At 39.6% G+C, this 17,427-nt stretch overlaps 1 protein-coding gene across 50 annotated transcripts in view; it reads left to right on the top strand.

The window, feature by feature from the left end:
* The window catches only part of RIMS2 (regulating synaptic membrane exocytosis 2), a 564,867-nt gene that overhangs the window by 307,358 nt on the left and 240,082 nt on the right, over positions 1-17,427 (top strand). For all 50 annotated transcript variants that reach the window (XM_056111705.1, XM_056111697.1, XM_056111680.1 and 47 more), the window contains one exon: positions 971-1,124. In XM_056111705.1, the coding sequence (XP_055967680.1) occupies positions 971-1,124 (154 nt within the window). The remainder of the gene's footprint in view (positions 1-970; positions 1,125-17,427) is intronic.

Raw genomic sequence — 17,427 nt, 5'->3', positions numbered from 1 at the left:
TGCTGGGCTTCAAAGAGAATGACTTGATTGTGTCTAAATTAAGTATCTAAGTCAACGCCTTCCAGCCCCCACCCCTTTAAATGAAGTGGAGGGTTGCAGGATGCAAGACTATCTTAATGTTAAGTTACCTGCTTTCAGCCTTTTTCAGTGTGGTTGGTTTTCCTGAGGATATTACATGGTAATATCTTGGGTTGAAAACACCAATGCATACAGCGATCAGGCCGTATGAATATCTCAGATTAAAGAAACAGCGATACTCCAATACTTCAGTTGGGGAGGGTGGTTAGAGCCTCGAGAGCAGAGCCTGGCACAGCTGCCATCTGCAACATGAATCTGCATCCCAGTTCTTCCCCTCCCAGCCACTATTCTGGAGCATGTGCTGGAATCTGCTTGGGCTTCAGTTTTCTCCTCAGCCCTGTGGCACAATAGTTGTTTGCAGATTAAATAAGGTGGGGGAGAGTATATGCTTAAACATTCAGAACACAGCGCCTCTCATTCTGAAAATGACTTGGGAAAATTTGGAGAATTAAAGATTAACTCCTTCTTTACCCATTCCCAGACCTAGTGATTTTTCATTTATGTAGCAATTCTCATATTCTTAAGCACACATGTAGAAGTAAGAAAACAGTTATTTTATGGATTTCCTTCGTAAATTTGCTATTTATATTATAAAATCTGTATCCTAATATGGCTTATTAAAATCCATTTGTTCGGTCTGATATTTTTAATATTTGTAATAAGTTCTAAGTAACTTAAAAAAATTAAAATCAACTCTTTAATCAGCAGGAAGTTATAAATATTGATCTTTTATTTACTTTCTGTTAAAGCCTTGTAGAGTTTTGCAACAGGACTTTGCCTTTGTGAGATGGTGATCTCACAGCATTACCATCTTGTCGCTGTTACAAGAGATGGTGAAAGGGAATTTCTATATTCCTGATCTGTTGTGGCCCTTTGTCTCGGCTCTCTGTAGATCTTAATTGAATTGGAAACAGCGTTACTAGATGATGAGCCACACTGGTACAAGCTCCAGACCCATGACGTCTCTTCATTGCCACTGCCCCACCCTTCTCCATACATGCCTCGACGCCAGCTCCATGGAGAGAGCCCCACACGGAGGCTACAGAGTAAGTTGTCATCCGACCTTTACTGAATTCTCTTGACTGGCACCTGTGACATAGAATGCATGTCATAGAATACAATTCACAGAACATTATGTGTATGTGTGTTGATGAGCATCTAGTCATGTTTTCATAGCTAGTTTTTTCCTTCTAATTTTGGCTTTTCAAGCAGTACTTAAGGGGCCGATAGGCCGATAGGCCGATAGGTAATTCTCCACCAACTGGGCTGGTGAGTCAATGCCAGGATTCAATGTAGGACTGCTTGGGTGCTGGGCATTACTCAGGCCTAGCTTACAGTCCACACTCTGAGGCCTTCAGGGCTGTAGCAGGTGCTGTTCCAGGGACCTCGCAGTGCAAGTGACTGAACCTGGGTTGGCACCTTGTGGAACATGCAACTTTAACCCCTTGCCTGTCTTCTGGTTATCAGTCATGATAGTATGACCCGAGAGGAAGCACAGTTTAATTTTAGCTCATAAAAATCTTAAATATAGAAATGTGGCCACTCAGAAAAATTTAGTCCTATCCCTATATGTGAGACTTTTCTGTGCCAAGTATTTTGTGAATATGTAGAAAAGAGAGAATAGCATAGTAGCTTAAACTATCAGCATGAATGTTCCTCAAGACGGTTTTAATTTTGATTCTTTTACTTGAGAATCGCATGATGAGGTAGGTTTTCTCTCTGTGACTCACTTTTCTTAATTGGTTGTGTACAACTTTTACTTTAGGAGGGAAGGGTTTATTGGGCCATACCCGTTGGTGTCCAAGAGCTACTCCTAGTACAATGCTCAGAGAACCATGCAGTGTTAGAGATTGAGTCTGGGGCTCCAGCATGCAAAGGATTTGATCCACACTTTGAGCTATCTCCCTGGCCCTTCTTGTATCATTTAGAAAATGGAAATAATAATTCCTAGGTTGGTTATAAGAATGCATAATCTTAGGACTATAAGCTGGTATTGTTGTTGTCACTGTCTTTTTATACATAATTATACATAGCCAAATTATAAAATAGAATTCTATCAATCTAAATTGTCTTAAGTAAATGGACATTTTGCAGATTGAAAAGTGGAATTTCCGGCCTCATTGCTCTTATAACAGGTTCTTGTTTTTTTGTTGTTGATTCTATTATTGAAAGGTGAGGTGAGTACTTGTTGCTTAGTATGTACTGGGTATCTTTTTTTTTTCATGTAACAAGCACTATTTTTGTCAGATAGTAAAAATGAATTGACATTAATAATACTTTAAATATTATTGTAAATTTGGCCAGAACAACAGTAGAAGAGGGAGGGCATTTGTCTTGCACGACCATGACCCAGGTTTGTTCCCCAGCACCACATTTGGTCCCCAAGCACTATGAGGAGTGATCCCTGAACACAGAGCCAGGAGTAAGCCCTGACCACTGTCAGATATGGCCCCCAGACAATCAAACAAGTTAGAAGTGAAAATGCCTGATGAGAGAGTGTTTCATGTCCTGTATCATCATGGTTGGTGCCGGGCGCCCCCTGCATGTTACCTCTGTGGGCCAGGCACTTCCTGCCGAGAGGTCATCGGAGAAAAGGGGACTAGAGCAGAGACCTGATCCCTTGTGACAGTTGGACATAGGGAAACTTCCCTGGTAAAAATAATCTCTACTCACTGGGATTTTATTTCCACAAGATGTCATTTTGTAGGTATTATTGATCAAATACTAATTTTACATCACTGGATTTTTTTCAACTTCCCTTCAGAATGACACTCAGTCACTTTTATTTTCAGTTGTCATTACAACATCCTTTTTGTACCACGTACATGAGCATGAATTTTTTGTGAACTAATTTTATAGGCTTTCCTCTTCCCGGCCACTGTAATGTACTCAGCACATTATTATTTATTTTTTTGCCGGCAATATTTGGGTCACATCCAGCTGTGCTAAAAGCTTACTGTGATCGGGGATCGCCCCTAGCAGTGCTTGGGGGACCGTAGGTGGTGCCAGAGGGCAGCTGCAAGGAAGGCAGGTGCCTTAACCCTGCAGTATCTTTCTGACTTCTCAGCACATTCCAAGTCACAATAGAGGTTGGTGGTTTACTGCATGAAAGTTATTCATATAATTAGTCTGTGTTAGTTCTTATAGCTTAAGTTTATTGTCTGCTAACGCTTGATACCATAGACTTTTCTTTATTTCAGTTACTGCAATAAGGAGTCAGCTTGACAATTGTCAATATCTGAAAGTCATAACTATCAACTGTTTTCATTGTTTCATGCTTCCCTAACTATTAGTTAGGGGAAAATAGTATGGACTGGAGCGATAGCACAGCGGGTAGGGCGTTCGCCTTACAAGCGGCCAACATGGCCGACCCGAGTTCGATTCCTCCGCCCCTCTCGGAGAGCCTGGCAAGCTACCGAGAGTATTTGATATGCCAGACACAGTAACAACAAAATCTCCAATGGAGATGTTACTGGGCCCGCTCGAGCAAATCGACGATCAACAGGAGGGCCTTTACCTTTTAGTATATTGAACAGAAATGAGAATAGAAGACATTTTGATTAACTATTTACATGCATATATATCAATTTGTCTTGCAGCAGGTATTATCAATCATTAATTGATTTTGCAGCATTTAGTATTTCCCTATCCCAAAATAGTTCTTCTCATACTTAATCTTTAGTAATATTTAATTTACCAAAGGGTAAAATGTCTCCATAATGTATCATATAAATCTTGTTATTCTCTACCCAATAATCTCTAAGAAAATTAAGTTTAAATATTTTACTATGTGACTAAAATTGATTTTTTATTCCTATTATTACATTTTATTTGGTATATGTAGACCTGATGATAAATAAAGATATATACATATGCAGAAAGAAATGAAGGTTAGAAAATAATACTTCGTTATAGTCAGGAAGCAAAAGACACAGCCATTTACTAAGAAGGTATTGCTTATGAAAGTCAAATTTAAGTAATAATATAAATAATAAAATATATCAGTTATTTTAAAAATGTACTGATGACAGAATGCACTTTAAAGACTTCCCCCAGGAGAGAATAAAAGTTTCATTTATTAATAATATATTTTCTGTTGTCAAAGATCACAAACATCATAATGAAGATATTTGCATGAACATTTGTTAAAAAAAGATACAATAAACCCTCATTTAGTCATTTTGTTCATGTAATAAAATGCTTTGGTGACTTGTTCTATCACTGAGGTGATGACCTGGTTGAAGTAAGTTGTGTATTTATTGATAACTAGCGGCAATTGAAGGTTTTTTTCTGTTAATTATTTTCTAATTAATTAAACTTATGGGGTTCATAGCTAGTGGTGCTCGGTATTTACTCTGGACTGGTGCTCAGGAATCATTTATAGTTATAGTGTGGGGATCATATGTGGTACTATGGATCAAACTGGGGTCAGCTTCATGCAAGACAAGTACCTTAACCCTATATATCAATTCTGCTCCATGATTTTCTATTTTATACATTCAAATGGGCAGGAGCGATAGCACAGTGGGTAGGGTGTTTGCTTTGAATGAAGCCAACGTGGCCGACCTGAGTTCGATTCTCCGCCCCTGTCAGAGAGTCCGGCAAGCTACCAAGAGTATCTTGCCCGTACGGCAAAGCCTGGCAAGCTACTCGTGACGTATTCGATATGGCAAACAAAGTAACAAGTCTCACAATGTTACTGGGCCCGCTCAAGCAAATTGATGAATAGCGGGAGGACAGTGATACAGTGATAGATTTAAATGATTCAAAGTGGTGTATCATTTACATGAAATGTAATAATTTCTCATTTTATTAATAAGAGGAAATATCTTAAAACCATTAAAAAGTTTTTTGGGGGGCTGGAGAGATAGCACAGCGGGTAGGGCATTTGCCTTGCACGTGGCTGACCTGGGTTTGATTCCCAGCATCCCATATGATCCCCTGAGCACCGCCAAGAGTGACTCCTAAGTGCAGAGCCAGGAGTAACCCCTTGTATCTCCAGGCATGACCCAAAAAAGCAAAAAAAAAAATTTAAAAAATTTAAAAAACCATTATAAATTTTTGAATGCTTCTTACAGTTAATGTTTAGACAGTCATTTTTAGATGGAATTTGATTATAAGCTTTGAAATATTTTATAAAAGGACTGCTAACAGCATTGGAAAAAATTATATAAAACACCTCTAGAAATGGTAGCATGTTAATTGCTCAAAGTTTTCTGAAAAGAAATGAGATTATGTGGATTGGACTGGAGGTGAAATAGAGAGTGATGGAGTATCATGGCTTTGTTTTTGGAGGGTGTGATAACTTTATACATAAGTGTCACACTGTTGTTAACCAAATTAACAATATATTGTTAACACCATATTAACAACATATTAACAACATATTGTTAACCATATGGTTTTGCCTGACCGATATCGCTGTTGTCCCAAAATTCCAAATGGGATCGGAACACTGTCTCCTTCGTGCAAAATTCTACTTCACAGAGCTGGGAGAAAGGACTGCAAAGTTTAAGAAGAGAACTCTGAGAATGACCACCAACTGGGAGCTCTTTGGCACTCTTGCTGCAACATGAGAAGATGCTGTGGTTGACAGCACTGACAAGGAATACGATTGACTGGTTAAGCACCTCCATGATTGTGCAAGGAATGCCAAGAGAGAGATAGCCACATAAAAAGCCTGTCTTCGAAAACTCTTGAGCTTATTCGCCAGTGTGATTTGGCTCATGCCTCAGGCAACCGCAAGCGAATGTCCAAGCTCGCAAAGCAGTGCAGAGATGCGATAAAGGAAGACCTCAAAGAAACAAGAGCAGCAGTGCTGGTAGATTTGGCAGAAAACAGGAAAAGCATTCGTAACTCCCACCTGTACTTCGCCAACTATAAGACCAAGATGACTGCCCTCCGATGTCCTGATGGATCTATCACATCTTCTAGAAGGGCAATGGAGAAGATTATCCATGACTTCTACTCAGATCTCTTTGACAGCCATGTCCACCTGCCCATTTATCAAATTCTACAGGATGGATATGTCGTTCCCAACGTTCTCCCTTCCAAAATCTGACACGCTATTTCGTTGATAAAGAAACGAACAACTCCTGGCCCAGACAAGGTCAGACCTGAACACCTGAAGAACTGCCGTCAGGACTCATCAATACACTGGCTCGGCTCTTCACATGCTACCTGTCTGAATGCAAGTTTCCGTCCCAATGAAAAACCAGCAGGACTGTACTACTGTACAAGAAGGGAGACATCCACGACATTGGCAACTATCACCCAATCTGCCTACTGTCTGTCTTCTACAAGCTGTTCACACAAGTCATCCTGAATAGAATTGGCAGAACACTAGATGAAGGACAACCATGCGAGCAAGCTGGGTTCCAGAAAGGATTCAGCGTCATCGACCATATCCACACGATAACCAAGCTCATTGAGGTTTCTCAGAAGTTCAAGATGCCGCTCTTTCTAACATTCATTGATTTAAAGAAGGCCTTTAATTCTTTTGAAACAGAAGCGGTCATAGAAGCCCTAGCCAATCAGGGCATTCATACTCAGTACATCAGGATCCTCCGTGAGCTGTATTACGGATTCACTACCAGGATCTCACCATTCTACAAAGAAGTGATCATCTATGTCAAGAGAGGGGTTCGGCAGGAAGATACCATTTCACCGAAACTCTTCAGTGCCACCCTCAAGAACATCATGCAATGACTGGAATGGGAAGGAATGGGAGTGAAGATAGACGATCAGTAACTACACCACCTCCACTTTGCTGATGACATCATTCTAATAACACCAAACATCAGGCATGCAGAACAAATGCTGGCCAACTTCGACCGTGAGTGTGGAAAGGTCGGACTCCAGCTGAATCTCGTGAAGACAATGTTTATGAGAAACAGTCTCGTTCCTGACGTTCCGTTAGCTCTCAACTGAATGAATGTCTCCAAATGCAACAGTTAAGTGTACCTAGATCGAGAAGTCAACATGACGAATGACCTGGCACTTGAGTTGCGTAGGAGGAAGAGAGCAGCTTGGAATGCCTTCAAGAGTGTCAATGAAATAGCTAAGAGGACAAAGAACCTCCGGCTCCGGGCACATCTCTTCGATTCCACTGTTCTCCCTGCATTAACATACGCCTCAGAGACCTGGGCCCTACGAAAACAGGATGAGAATGCTATTTGGGTCTCCCAAAGAGGAATCAAAAGAATTGTGCTTGGAGTGTCACGTTTCACTCAAATGAGAGAAAGAATTTGGAGTTCCAACCTCCATCCATCGACGGTCAAAAATCAGGGACACTATCTCGTTTGCCAAGGCGTCAAAAATCAGATGGGTTGGACATGTAATGAGATTTGAAGACGACCACTGGACTAGAGCCGTTACAGACTGGATTCCATAGGACGTCAAAAGACCGTGTGTCTGCCCACCTACAAGATGGTCAGACTTCTTCATCAAGACCCTGAACGATCGGTTTGAAGCTTCTTTGTGTTGCTAGCACAAGCAGACGCCATTGGGCTACTCTAGCACATGACAGGGACAAATGGAGACGTTACTGGCACTCGCTCGAGCAAATCGGTGATTAACGGGAAGTCAAGTGATCAAGTGATCAAGTTAACCATATTACACTTAGGTGTTAAAAAAATTCTTAGAAAAAATGAATGTAGCTATGTGAGCTTAAGTAATCCCACTCCTTGGCATCTGTCCCAAGAATATAAGAACATTAACCCAAAAAGATAAATACACACCTATATTTATTGCCGTAAAATGGACAGGATATGGGAACAACCAAACCTCTTGTATCTGACACAGATGATTGAATAAAGAAGTTGTGGTTTGTATACACAATGGAATTCTAGGCAACTGGAAGAAAAGATGAAATCTTCCTTTTGCTATAACATTGGTTGGAGCTAGAGGGTGCCATGTTTGTGAAATAGGTCAGAGGGAGAAGAACAAATACTGGTGATTCCATTTACATGTGGTATTCATAGAAAGTGTTGCTAACGCTTCAACAGTAGAGCGATAGCACAGCAGAAAGGGCGGTTGCTTTGCACATGGCCGAACCAGATTCGATTCTTCTGTCCATCTTGGAGGGCCCAGAAGCTACCGAGAGTATCTCACCTGCACGGCAGAGCCTGGCAAGCTCCCCATGGCGTACTCAATATGCCAAAACAGTAACAAGTCTCACAATGGAGATGTTACTGGTGCCTGCTCGAGCAAATCGATGAACAATGGGAGGACAGTGCCACAGTGCATTCAGAGAAAAATAACAAGGGGCCAGATAGTAATGTAACAACAATAATCCTTAGTTTTTTGACAACAGAGCTGAGATTATAAAGGGGTGTTGGAAGGGTTAGAACCTGGAGAATGAAGTTAAAGATTTTAAATGGGGGGCTGGAGAGATAGCACAGCGGGTAGGGCATTTGCCTTGCATGTGGCTGACCCGGGTTCGATTCCCAGCATCCCCTATGGTCCCCTGAGCACCGCCAGGAGTAACTCCTGAGTGCAGAGCCAGGAGTAACCCCTGTGCATCGCTGGGTGTGACCCAAAAAGCAAAAAAAAAAAAAGCCTTAAAATGGGAGGCTGGAGAAATGATACAGCAGGCGGCAAAAAAGAAGTAAATAAAATTGTTAACCTGTATTACAATTACAGTTTATAGCTTAAGGCAAAAATTAGATTCTAGTTTCCCTATGACATGAAAAGATTTTTAAGTGTATTTTTTACTTCATTTTTACAGTTTTTTTCTAGATGAAACCTTATGTTCATACAATTCAGGTAAATTTTAGCATACACAATGTTTAATGCATGCATTCATATGCAGAGTTTGGTTTTGTGTTTTTGTGCTTTGATTGTTATCCATATATTAACTCCCTAAACAAAATGTCAGTATCCTTTTTCTCATTTATACTTTTTCCAGTCTCTCTATGTTTTCAACTTATTTTGTTTTTAAAAGTCCTGGGCTATAACATAGAGATTTATGATTTAAGTGATTTTATATTTTATTGTTTTCCCTTATGGTATGGATGTATTTTATCATATGGAAGTATTTTGTATTGTTTGCTATGTTACTATGTTCCCTTTCAGAAAACTCAAATGTATATGGATAAATTGCAAGATATTTGACTTAAGAGTGATATTAAAATTTTTAATACACTGAATTCAGCATAATGAAAATTATAGTATTTACTTTCATTTTTAATCTTTATAGCCATTTGTTCTATCTTCCAAAACAGTTTCTTCAAGATCCCAAGACAAAACAATATGCAATATATAGTAAGAAAAATAACCAATAACATTTTGAAAGGGAAATCAAGAAAATATTTTCAATTACATTAGAATAAAAAGTTTTAAAATACAGATCAATTTCATAAAATAAATGCAATTTCATAAATTAAATAAAGCATAAATTAAATGCTACTGAAAAATAACAAAAGTTGTTGAAGGAAATTGAATGAAAATCCAAATAGAGATATTCCGAATTTGTGAACTGTAAGACTCAATGTTTTTAAGATGAGCACATCTCTGCCATTTCTGTTTGCTGACTCAGTGCAAGCGCTGTCCAAATCTAAGCAATGGTCCAAGGGTGTTTCTCACGGACAGAGTACACATATATCTTTCATGTGTAGAACCCCAAATTTGCTCCCAAGCACCTGGAAAATATCTAAGTAGGGTACATTTCTGAAATTATTAATCAGTCTGAAATTCTGTATAGAAAGATACAGGACCCAGAAAAATAAGTAAGAGAATCAAACTGAAGAATTTTATTTTTTTATTACAAAGCTTTCTATAATACTCTACTAGTCACATTATTATGGTACTGACATAAGAGGCATACAGATGAATGAAACCTACTTTAGAGTGGACTGGATGGGAACAATGGAAAAATTTTTCTGACTCATTTGTTTTTATTTTTTTCTTATTTTATTTCACTTCTTTTTATTGTGGCAAGAATACTTAATATGCATATACTGTCAACAAATTTTTGAGAGTACAATAAAGCATTGTTAACTATTGGCAAAAACAAACAACAGCAACAAAAAACCCCAAACCCAACAAAACAAGAATAGCTCCCTTGAGTTATGTTCAGTTGATTTTCATCAATGGTGCCAGAAAAATTCAATGGGAAAAAGAATCTTTTCTTACCAATACTACTTGAACAGATGAATATTAACATGCAAATGATTTTAACTCTGCCCAACCACCCACAAAAATTAACTTTGAATGAGTCATAGACCTAAAACTATAAAATTCATACTAGAAAACCAGTGAAGACATTCATTACCAGGGTTGGTTAGAGGTATCTTCACTCTAAGCAGCAAAAACACAATAAAATATGAAGTGATAATTGATCCTCATAAAAATTTTAAATATTTGTTATTGAAGATACAATTAAGGTTAGTATCTGGGATATGGCCCAGTAGTAAGCACCTTTTTGCATGTGTGAAGCCTGGGTTCAATGCCTGACACTACATGGAAGCAAAAGCAACAGGTAGAAGATAAGCTACAGACCAGGAGAAAATATTTACAAATCACATATTTGAGAGAGGTTTTGCATTCCGAATATATGAATACCTCTTAAAATTAAATTAGAGAAAAGAAAATTCAACAAAAGCAAAAGTAGAAGATTTTTATAGTTTTTTTTATATATAAAGAGATATTTGGATGGTAAATAGGAACGTAAAAAATGTCCAGTCTAAATTACAGCTATGGGATATCATTTCACACTCACTAGAATGAATGAAATTTTTAAAAAGACAGCAGTTAATTTTGGAAACAGTATTGAGAGGGTGGACCCTTCACAATTTTCTGTTAGAAATTTGAAACTGTTTGGCCCTTTGAAAAATGGTTTGGGGTTTGTTGAAAAGTTAAACATAAATTTGCCTGGTGACCCAACCACTAACTTGTAGGTATATATACAAGTGAAGTGAAAATGAATGACTAGTCATCAAAGACTTGTATGTGAAGTTTACCACAGCATTATACTTAACTGACAAATAGTGTAAATTATATAAATATCCATCAATTGGTAGATGGATAAATAAAACATGCTTTTCTTAAAGTGTATTAATAAAAATCAAGGAATAAATTACTCATACTGCATCACGACTTAAAGGTTCATGCTAAATATAAAGTGCCAAATTCAAAAGGCCATGTGTTGCATCAAAAAGGCAATTCTGTGAGCTCTTCATTCGCTTAGAAGGGAGGCCAATGGGTAGGAAATCAAAGTGGATGAAGACTGGATTAAGGAATTTGGGGGTGGGGTGGGGTTGAAGTGTTCAAAAATTTAATTGTGATGATTTATAGTCATTTTCATGTATTTCAAAATTTCCTAGAAAATTTCTTCTTGTACAATTTTTGTATAAGAGGGTTTTTATTTAACAAATTATTCTATAATATATGTGATTAAATTGAAGAAATCATAGAATCAACCTTTACTCAAATCAGAGATTTTCTTAATAATTTGTCCTTGTGTGAAAATTAGCACTAGTGAAGGGGATGAATAATAGCAACTGAATGAATGGTTATAAAAATACTACACAATAATGACAGCATCTTCATTTTCTCCCAGGGCACTAGAACATTAACTTAGATGGACCATATTCTGTCCAAAATGTCTCAACAAATTTTCAGCTGTTAAGTCATACAAAGTACATTATCTCATGGTGATATAATTAAACTGTAAATCGATAACAGAAACTTATCTGGAAGATCAAGCACTAAGAAACAAAATAAAACACAAAATAAAAAACCATGAACCAAAGGGGAAATTAAAATGTAGTTTCAACGGGGATATGGTGCCACCAGCAGGTCAATCTGTACCTGTGAGGCAAGTGCATCAGCAGCTTGATGGCACCTTCAGACTTCCAGATACCTCAAAATTACTGCTGTGCCTTTGGCCAGACGCCAAAAACTTGGGGCAAAGTTTACCAAGAAAGTAAATGGCCAAAAGTTAGGTATGTGGGAGCCACACCCACAAACCACCTCTGGCTCAGCTATATAATTGGAGGCATGGCCTCTCTGGTTCCTGATTGAACTGCTTAATGGCCATGATCCCAGAGACTCAGAAACAAATCTCAAAACCCAATGGCTTTGGACAGAAATGCGTCCGGTCCCTGTAGTAGGCTACCAGCGCTGGACCACCCCAGGTGGGACTAGGTTTTGTGCCTGGCCTGTTCCCACTGGCAGCCTGGTGGCCATCATCCTCCAGAGGCCACTGGACAGTCAGGTTTGGGCCCGCAGTGATGATACACTGACCTCATGAAATGGGGGTGGAGCCGGCCCTTTCCTCCTCGTCCCAGCAAGACCCTGAGTCACCACCCTGGAATGGCCTCTCTGGCTCCTGATCAAGCTACTTAACAGCTATGATCCCAGAGACTCAGAAAGAAATCTCAAAACCCAGCAGCTTTTGGTAGAAATGCGTGCGGACCACACAGTAGGTTACTGTTGCCAGGCCACCCCGGGGGGGAAAGGTACTGTCCCTCCTCCTGCTCCCCCTTGGCGGCTTAGTGGCCGCCATCTTCCAGAGGCCATTGGACAGTCAGGTTTGGGCCCACAGTGATGAGACATGCAGAGTCTCATGGGATGGGGGGAAACCGGCTCTTTCCTCCCCATCCCAACAAGACCCCAAGTCGCCGCCCACAAACGGCTTCTTTGGCTCCTGATCAAGCTGCTTAATGGCCATGATCCCAGAGAAACAAATCTCGAAACCCAGTAGCTTTTGGCAGAAATACGTACGGACCATGCAGTAGGTTACTGTTGCCAGGCCACCCCAGGTGGGAATAGGTTTCGTGTCTTGGCTTGCTCCCCCTAGGCGGTTCTGTGGTCACCATCCTCCCCCTAGGCAGTTCTGTGGTCACCATCTTCCAGAGGCTACTGGACAGTCAGGTTTGGGCCTGCAGTGACGAGACGCACGGGGCCTCCCAGGATGAGGGTGGAGCCAGCCCTTTCCTCCCCGTCCCAAAGAGACCCCAAGTTGCCGCCCACAAAAGGTCTCTCTGGCTCCTGATCAAGCTACTTAACAGCCACAATCTCAGAGACTCAGAAACAAATCTCGAAACCCAACGGCTTTTGGGCTTTTGGCAGAAATGCGTCTGGTCCCTGCAGTAGGTTACTGGCACTGGTCCAATCCAGATGGGGATAGGTTTCATGCCTTGGCCTGTTCCCCCTGGTGGCCCGGTTGCCTCCATCCTCCAGAGGCTAGTCAGGTTTGGGCCCTCAGTGATGAGACACATGGGCCTCACGGGATGGTGGTGGAGCCGGCTCTTTCCTCCCCATCCCAACGAGAACCCGAGTCACCACCCACAACGGCGCTCCTCATCAAGCTGCTTAATGGCCATGATCCCAGAGACTCAGGAACAAATCTCAGAACCCAGTAGGTTTTGGCAAGAAATCCCTCTGGATTTAATTGTAAAAATTTCGGAATTTCAAAATCACACGACCACTACTGCAGCCACGTGACATCATATGTTATTCATAACCAGCAGTAGAAAACAAATTGTCTACTGTTGCCTTTGAGGCAGATCTGAGTGTTGGGGTAAAATCCCAAATAATAATGGTGGGTGTGGTGTCGAAATGTTGAATGTAATTAAAGTATAGAGAGAGTAATTTGGAAATCATCTGCCCCACGGGTAGGGGGAGGGTGTGGGATTGGGGATATACTGGGGATTTTGGTGGTGGATAATGGGTACTGGTGAAGGTATGGGTGTTTCATTGTATGACCAAGACTTAAACCCAAAAGCTTTGTAACTGCTTTCACGGTGATTCAATAAATAAAATTATAAAAAAAATGTAATTTCAACTGAATGAAATGAACACATAGCATATCAGAATTCATGAAGTGTAACTTAAGCAGAACATGGAAAGGAATTTATAGGACACATCTATTACAAATACACATCTCAAATGAATGATATACTTTAATTTAACAAAATACCAAAAAAAAAAGAGCTTAATGGAGAGGCAACAGCTTAGGGAATTCATAGCCTTGACACCAGTCTTATAAGAAGCATTAAAGATGCATTTCTTAATGTGTTTATTTACTATCCAAATATGTATGAGTAGACATTAAACATTAATCTTTTGGCAAATACCAATAAGATGCCATTACACACTTAGGAGAAAGACTAAACTGAAAACTCTGCCAGTAGCAAGTATTGGCAGGATCAGAAGATGTGGGATGAGGGGTAGGGTCTGGGGAGATATGCTAAGTTACAGCCTCCTTGAAACACACTGGAAGTTTTCCTTAAAATGTTAAACCTACTTTTACAGTATGACCCAGCCATTGGATTTGTATGTGCTTAACCAAAGACAAGTGAAAGCATATGGCATACCATGACTAATATATAAATTAATGTTCATTGTCATTGATTTATAATTACCAAACAACACAATGCCCATAGCTAGGTAATGGGTAAACATTTTATCACAATTTTAGCCATAAAATAGAATATTACTCAGAAATAAAAGTGAGGTATTGAGATATACTACAACATAAATGAATCTTACCATCATTGTATTGTGTATATTAAAGCAAACAAAAATGCATGTTGTTTGACTTTCTACATGATTGAAATAGTATATATTTATGACTAAAACAGGACAAGAAGGAAAAAAATAACTGAATATATAAAATCCTGAAAAGTCTAATAATAAAATAGACATTAGAGTCCAGGAGATAAAGCAAAGGGTTTTGATTTATCACACATGCCTGCTATGTGTGAGGTCCTGAAGTCAATCTTCTGGACCACATGGTCCCCAAATGTGCCCTGGCAGCCTTCAGCACCTCTGGGCCCCAGTCCCCTGAGCCCCTAGGCCCCTGGGCCCCTGGACCCCTGGACCCCTGCACCATTATGTTGCTGGGTCTAATTATCAGGGCTTCTCGTGTAGTTGGCCAGGTGTCACTAGGAGTAACCCCCCCACCCCAGCCTCCTTATGCATCACTTTGGAAGTTTGTCTCCCCCCAAAAAGGAAAAATAATGATTATTCATTTATTTATCTTGAAGTGTCATAGTTTACAGTAGTACTAAGGTCATTATTTTCTAGTTGTAGAGAATCAAACTCACATCCTTATGCTTGCAAGGCAGGCACCTTTAACTGCTGGGCCAACCAGCAAGCTACTGAGAGTATCTCGCCTACACGGCAAAGCCTGGCAAGCTACCCATGATGTGCCAAACACAGTAACAACAAGTCTCACAATGGTGACATTAGTGGGCCTGCTCGAGCAAATCGATGAGCAACGGGAGGACAGTGACAGTGACAGTAGAGAATAAATCCCTCCAGCAGTGTTTCAGGATCCCTCTGCCATTATCCTTCAGTCCCTTCCCCTGCCCCACCCCTCACTTTCCAGTTCTGTTGATCATTGTCTCAGGATTTGTTTGTATGGATTAATTGGTTGCATAACCCTTTTCTTAATCATCCTCCACTATGAGCAAGTTTCTTTGGTATTTATTTTTTCACTTTCTGACTCACTTCTCTTAGTATACTACTCTCCAACTCCACTGAAGTTGCAAAAAACTGAAAAAAAATCATCTTTTCTCATAGCTGAAAAATGTGTCTTTGTGTACGTAAGCCACAATCTCTTTATCCATCCACTTGTTCTTAGGTTCTTGGGTTGGTTGTTTCACATCTTGACTATTGTAAATAGTGCTTCCATGAGCACAGGTGTACCTATGTCTTTTTGGATTCGTGTTTTTTTGTGTTCTTGAGTAGAGTCCCAAATGTGGAATCATAGGGTTGTTATGGAAGTTTAATTTGTAATGTTTTGAGGAGTCTCTAAACTGTTTCCAGAGATACTGAACCATGTATCCCACCAACACGGAGAGTTACTTTCTACCGCATTCTTGCCAGTATTTAATGTTTCCGATCTTTTTCATATAGACCATTTTTTCTGGGGTGAGATGGTCTCTCATTTTGATATGCATTTTCCTGATAATCAGTGATAGTGAATTTTTTTTTCATGTTGCTATGACCTTTTTAATGTCTTTTTTTTGTGGAGATGTCTGTTAATCTCCTTTTCCCATGTTGGGATGGGCTTGTGTTTTGTTGTTGTTGAGCTCTGAGGGTGCTTTATATATAATTAATGGATATTAGTTCAATGTCTGATGTCTGGTGTGCGAATATGTTCCCCTATGATTGATACATTTAAGATAAACAAATACTTGATTGAATCAGTGAAGAAACAAGATGCAAGAGGAACATATTAGAATATATTTCACCTCTTAATGATTTAGTATCAAAATAGATCTAGACTTTCATCAGGGGCAGGGATATGGCTCAAGAAGCTGATCACGTGCCTTGCATAAGGAAACCATGGGTCTCATCCCTGGGTTGAGATATAGTCGCCTCTGAGCATAGCCAGTTGTGGCTCTGGTGGTCTCGGAACACCATGAAGCATTGCACTAACAGTACAATACTTAAGTTTACATTTAAACTATGCAAATGGTATGTGTGCTAATGTATATGTATTGTATGTACATACATGTATGTGGAAAGACTTTGATTGTGAAAGCAGCCCCGATAATATTTGAAAGGAAGCAGTATTTGCAAACTATAAATGCTCCGTACCTTCTACACCCTCCCTCATAAGACAGCTTAAAGAGCCTGATAAATGAACTCTGTCATTGGTTGGTGCTATCCTTAACTTACAAAAAAGCAGATCGCCTCTGTGACAAATACCAAACATACAGACAGTATTTTCCTTGAGTGTACTGGCACATTTAAGTAATCATTACCCTGTCCTTGAGTATTTATATGTGAGCTACTTAGCAATCAAAATTCTTCCCTCAATAATATCATAAATTGTATTTCCTTCAACTTTGAAATCCATTGGAAAAGTACATTCCCCTGATTGTATAATTTCTTTTGTGTCCAGTCTGCTGGGATGTTGTCAGATAATTGTAGTTTCCATCTAAATTGGGACTCAAGAGAGACTTAGAGTTACTGGTTCTAAAGTTTTATGACATAAGGATTTAGATGGATAATTAGGGTGAATTCACTAAATAGGACCACATATAAAAATAGTCTTCTGCCTAATAATCCAAGGAGAAAGATGAACTACCATTCTTAGAAAAAAAGATTCTCTCTTGTCCGAGAGGGCATTCAAGCAAACAAATAAATGTGTCAGCTGTTTATAAGAGGAGGGCATCCCTAGAACAATGTCATTATTTCTACTCTAGATGCCAAATGTAATAAGATCTAAGTGCTTTATATGCTTTACAGCAAAGCATTTGTTTCCCAGTAACTGAGTTTTACATATTTAATAAATAGCATGTAGTGTAAGTAGACGAATAATGTCACTGTCACTGTCCTCCCGTTGTTCATCGATTTGCTCGAGCGGGCCCAGTAACGTCTCCATTGGAG

Source organism: Sorex fumeus, unplaced genomic scaffold, assembly GCF_029834395.1.
Source record: "Sorex fumeus unplaced genomic scaffold, SorFum_2.1 ptg000002l, whole genome shotgun sequence".
NCBI lineage: Eukaryota > Metazoa > Chordata > Mammalia > Eulipotyphla > Soricidae > Sorex > Sorex fumeus.
The sequence above is the reverse complement of the archived record's forward strand: the minus strand, read 5'-3'. Positions and strand labels throughout refer to the sequence as shown.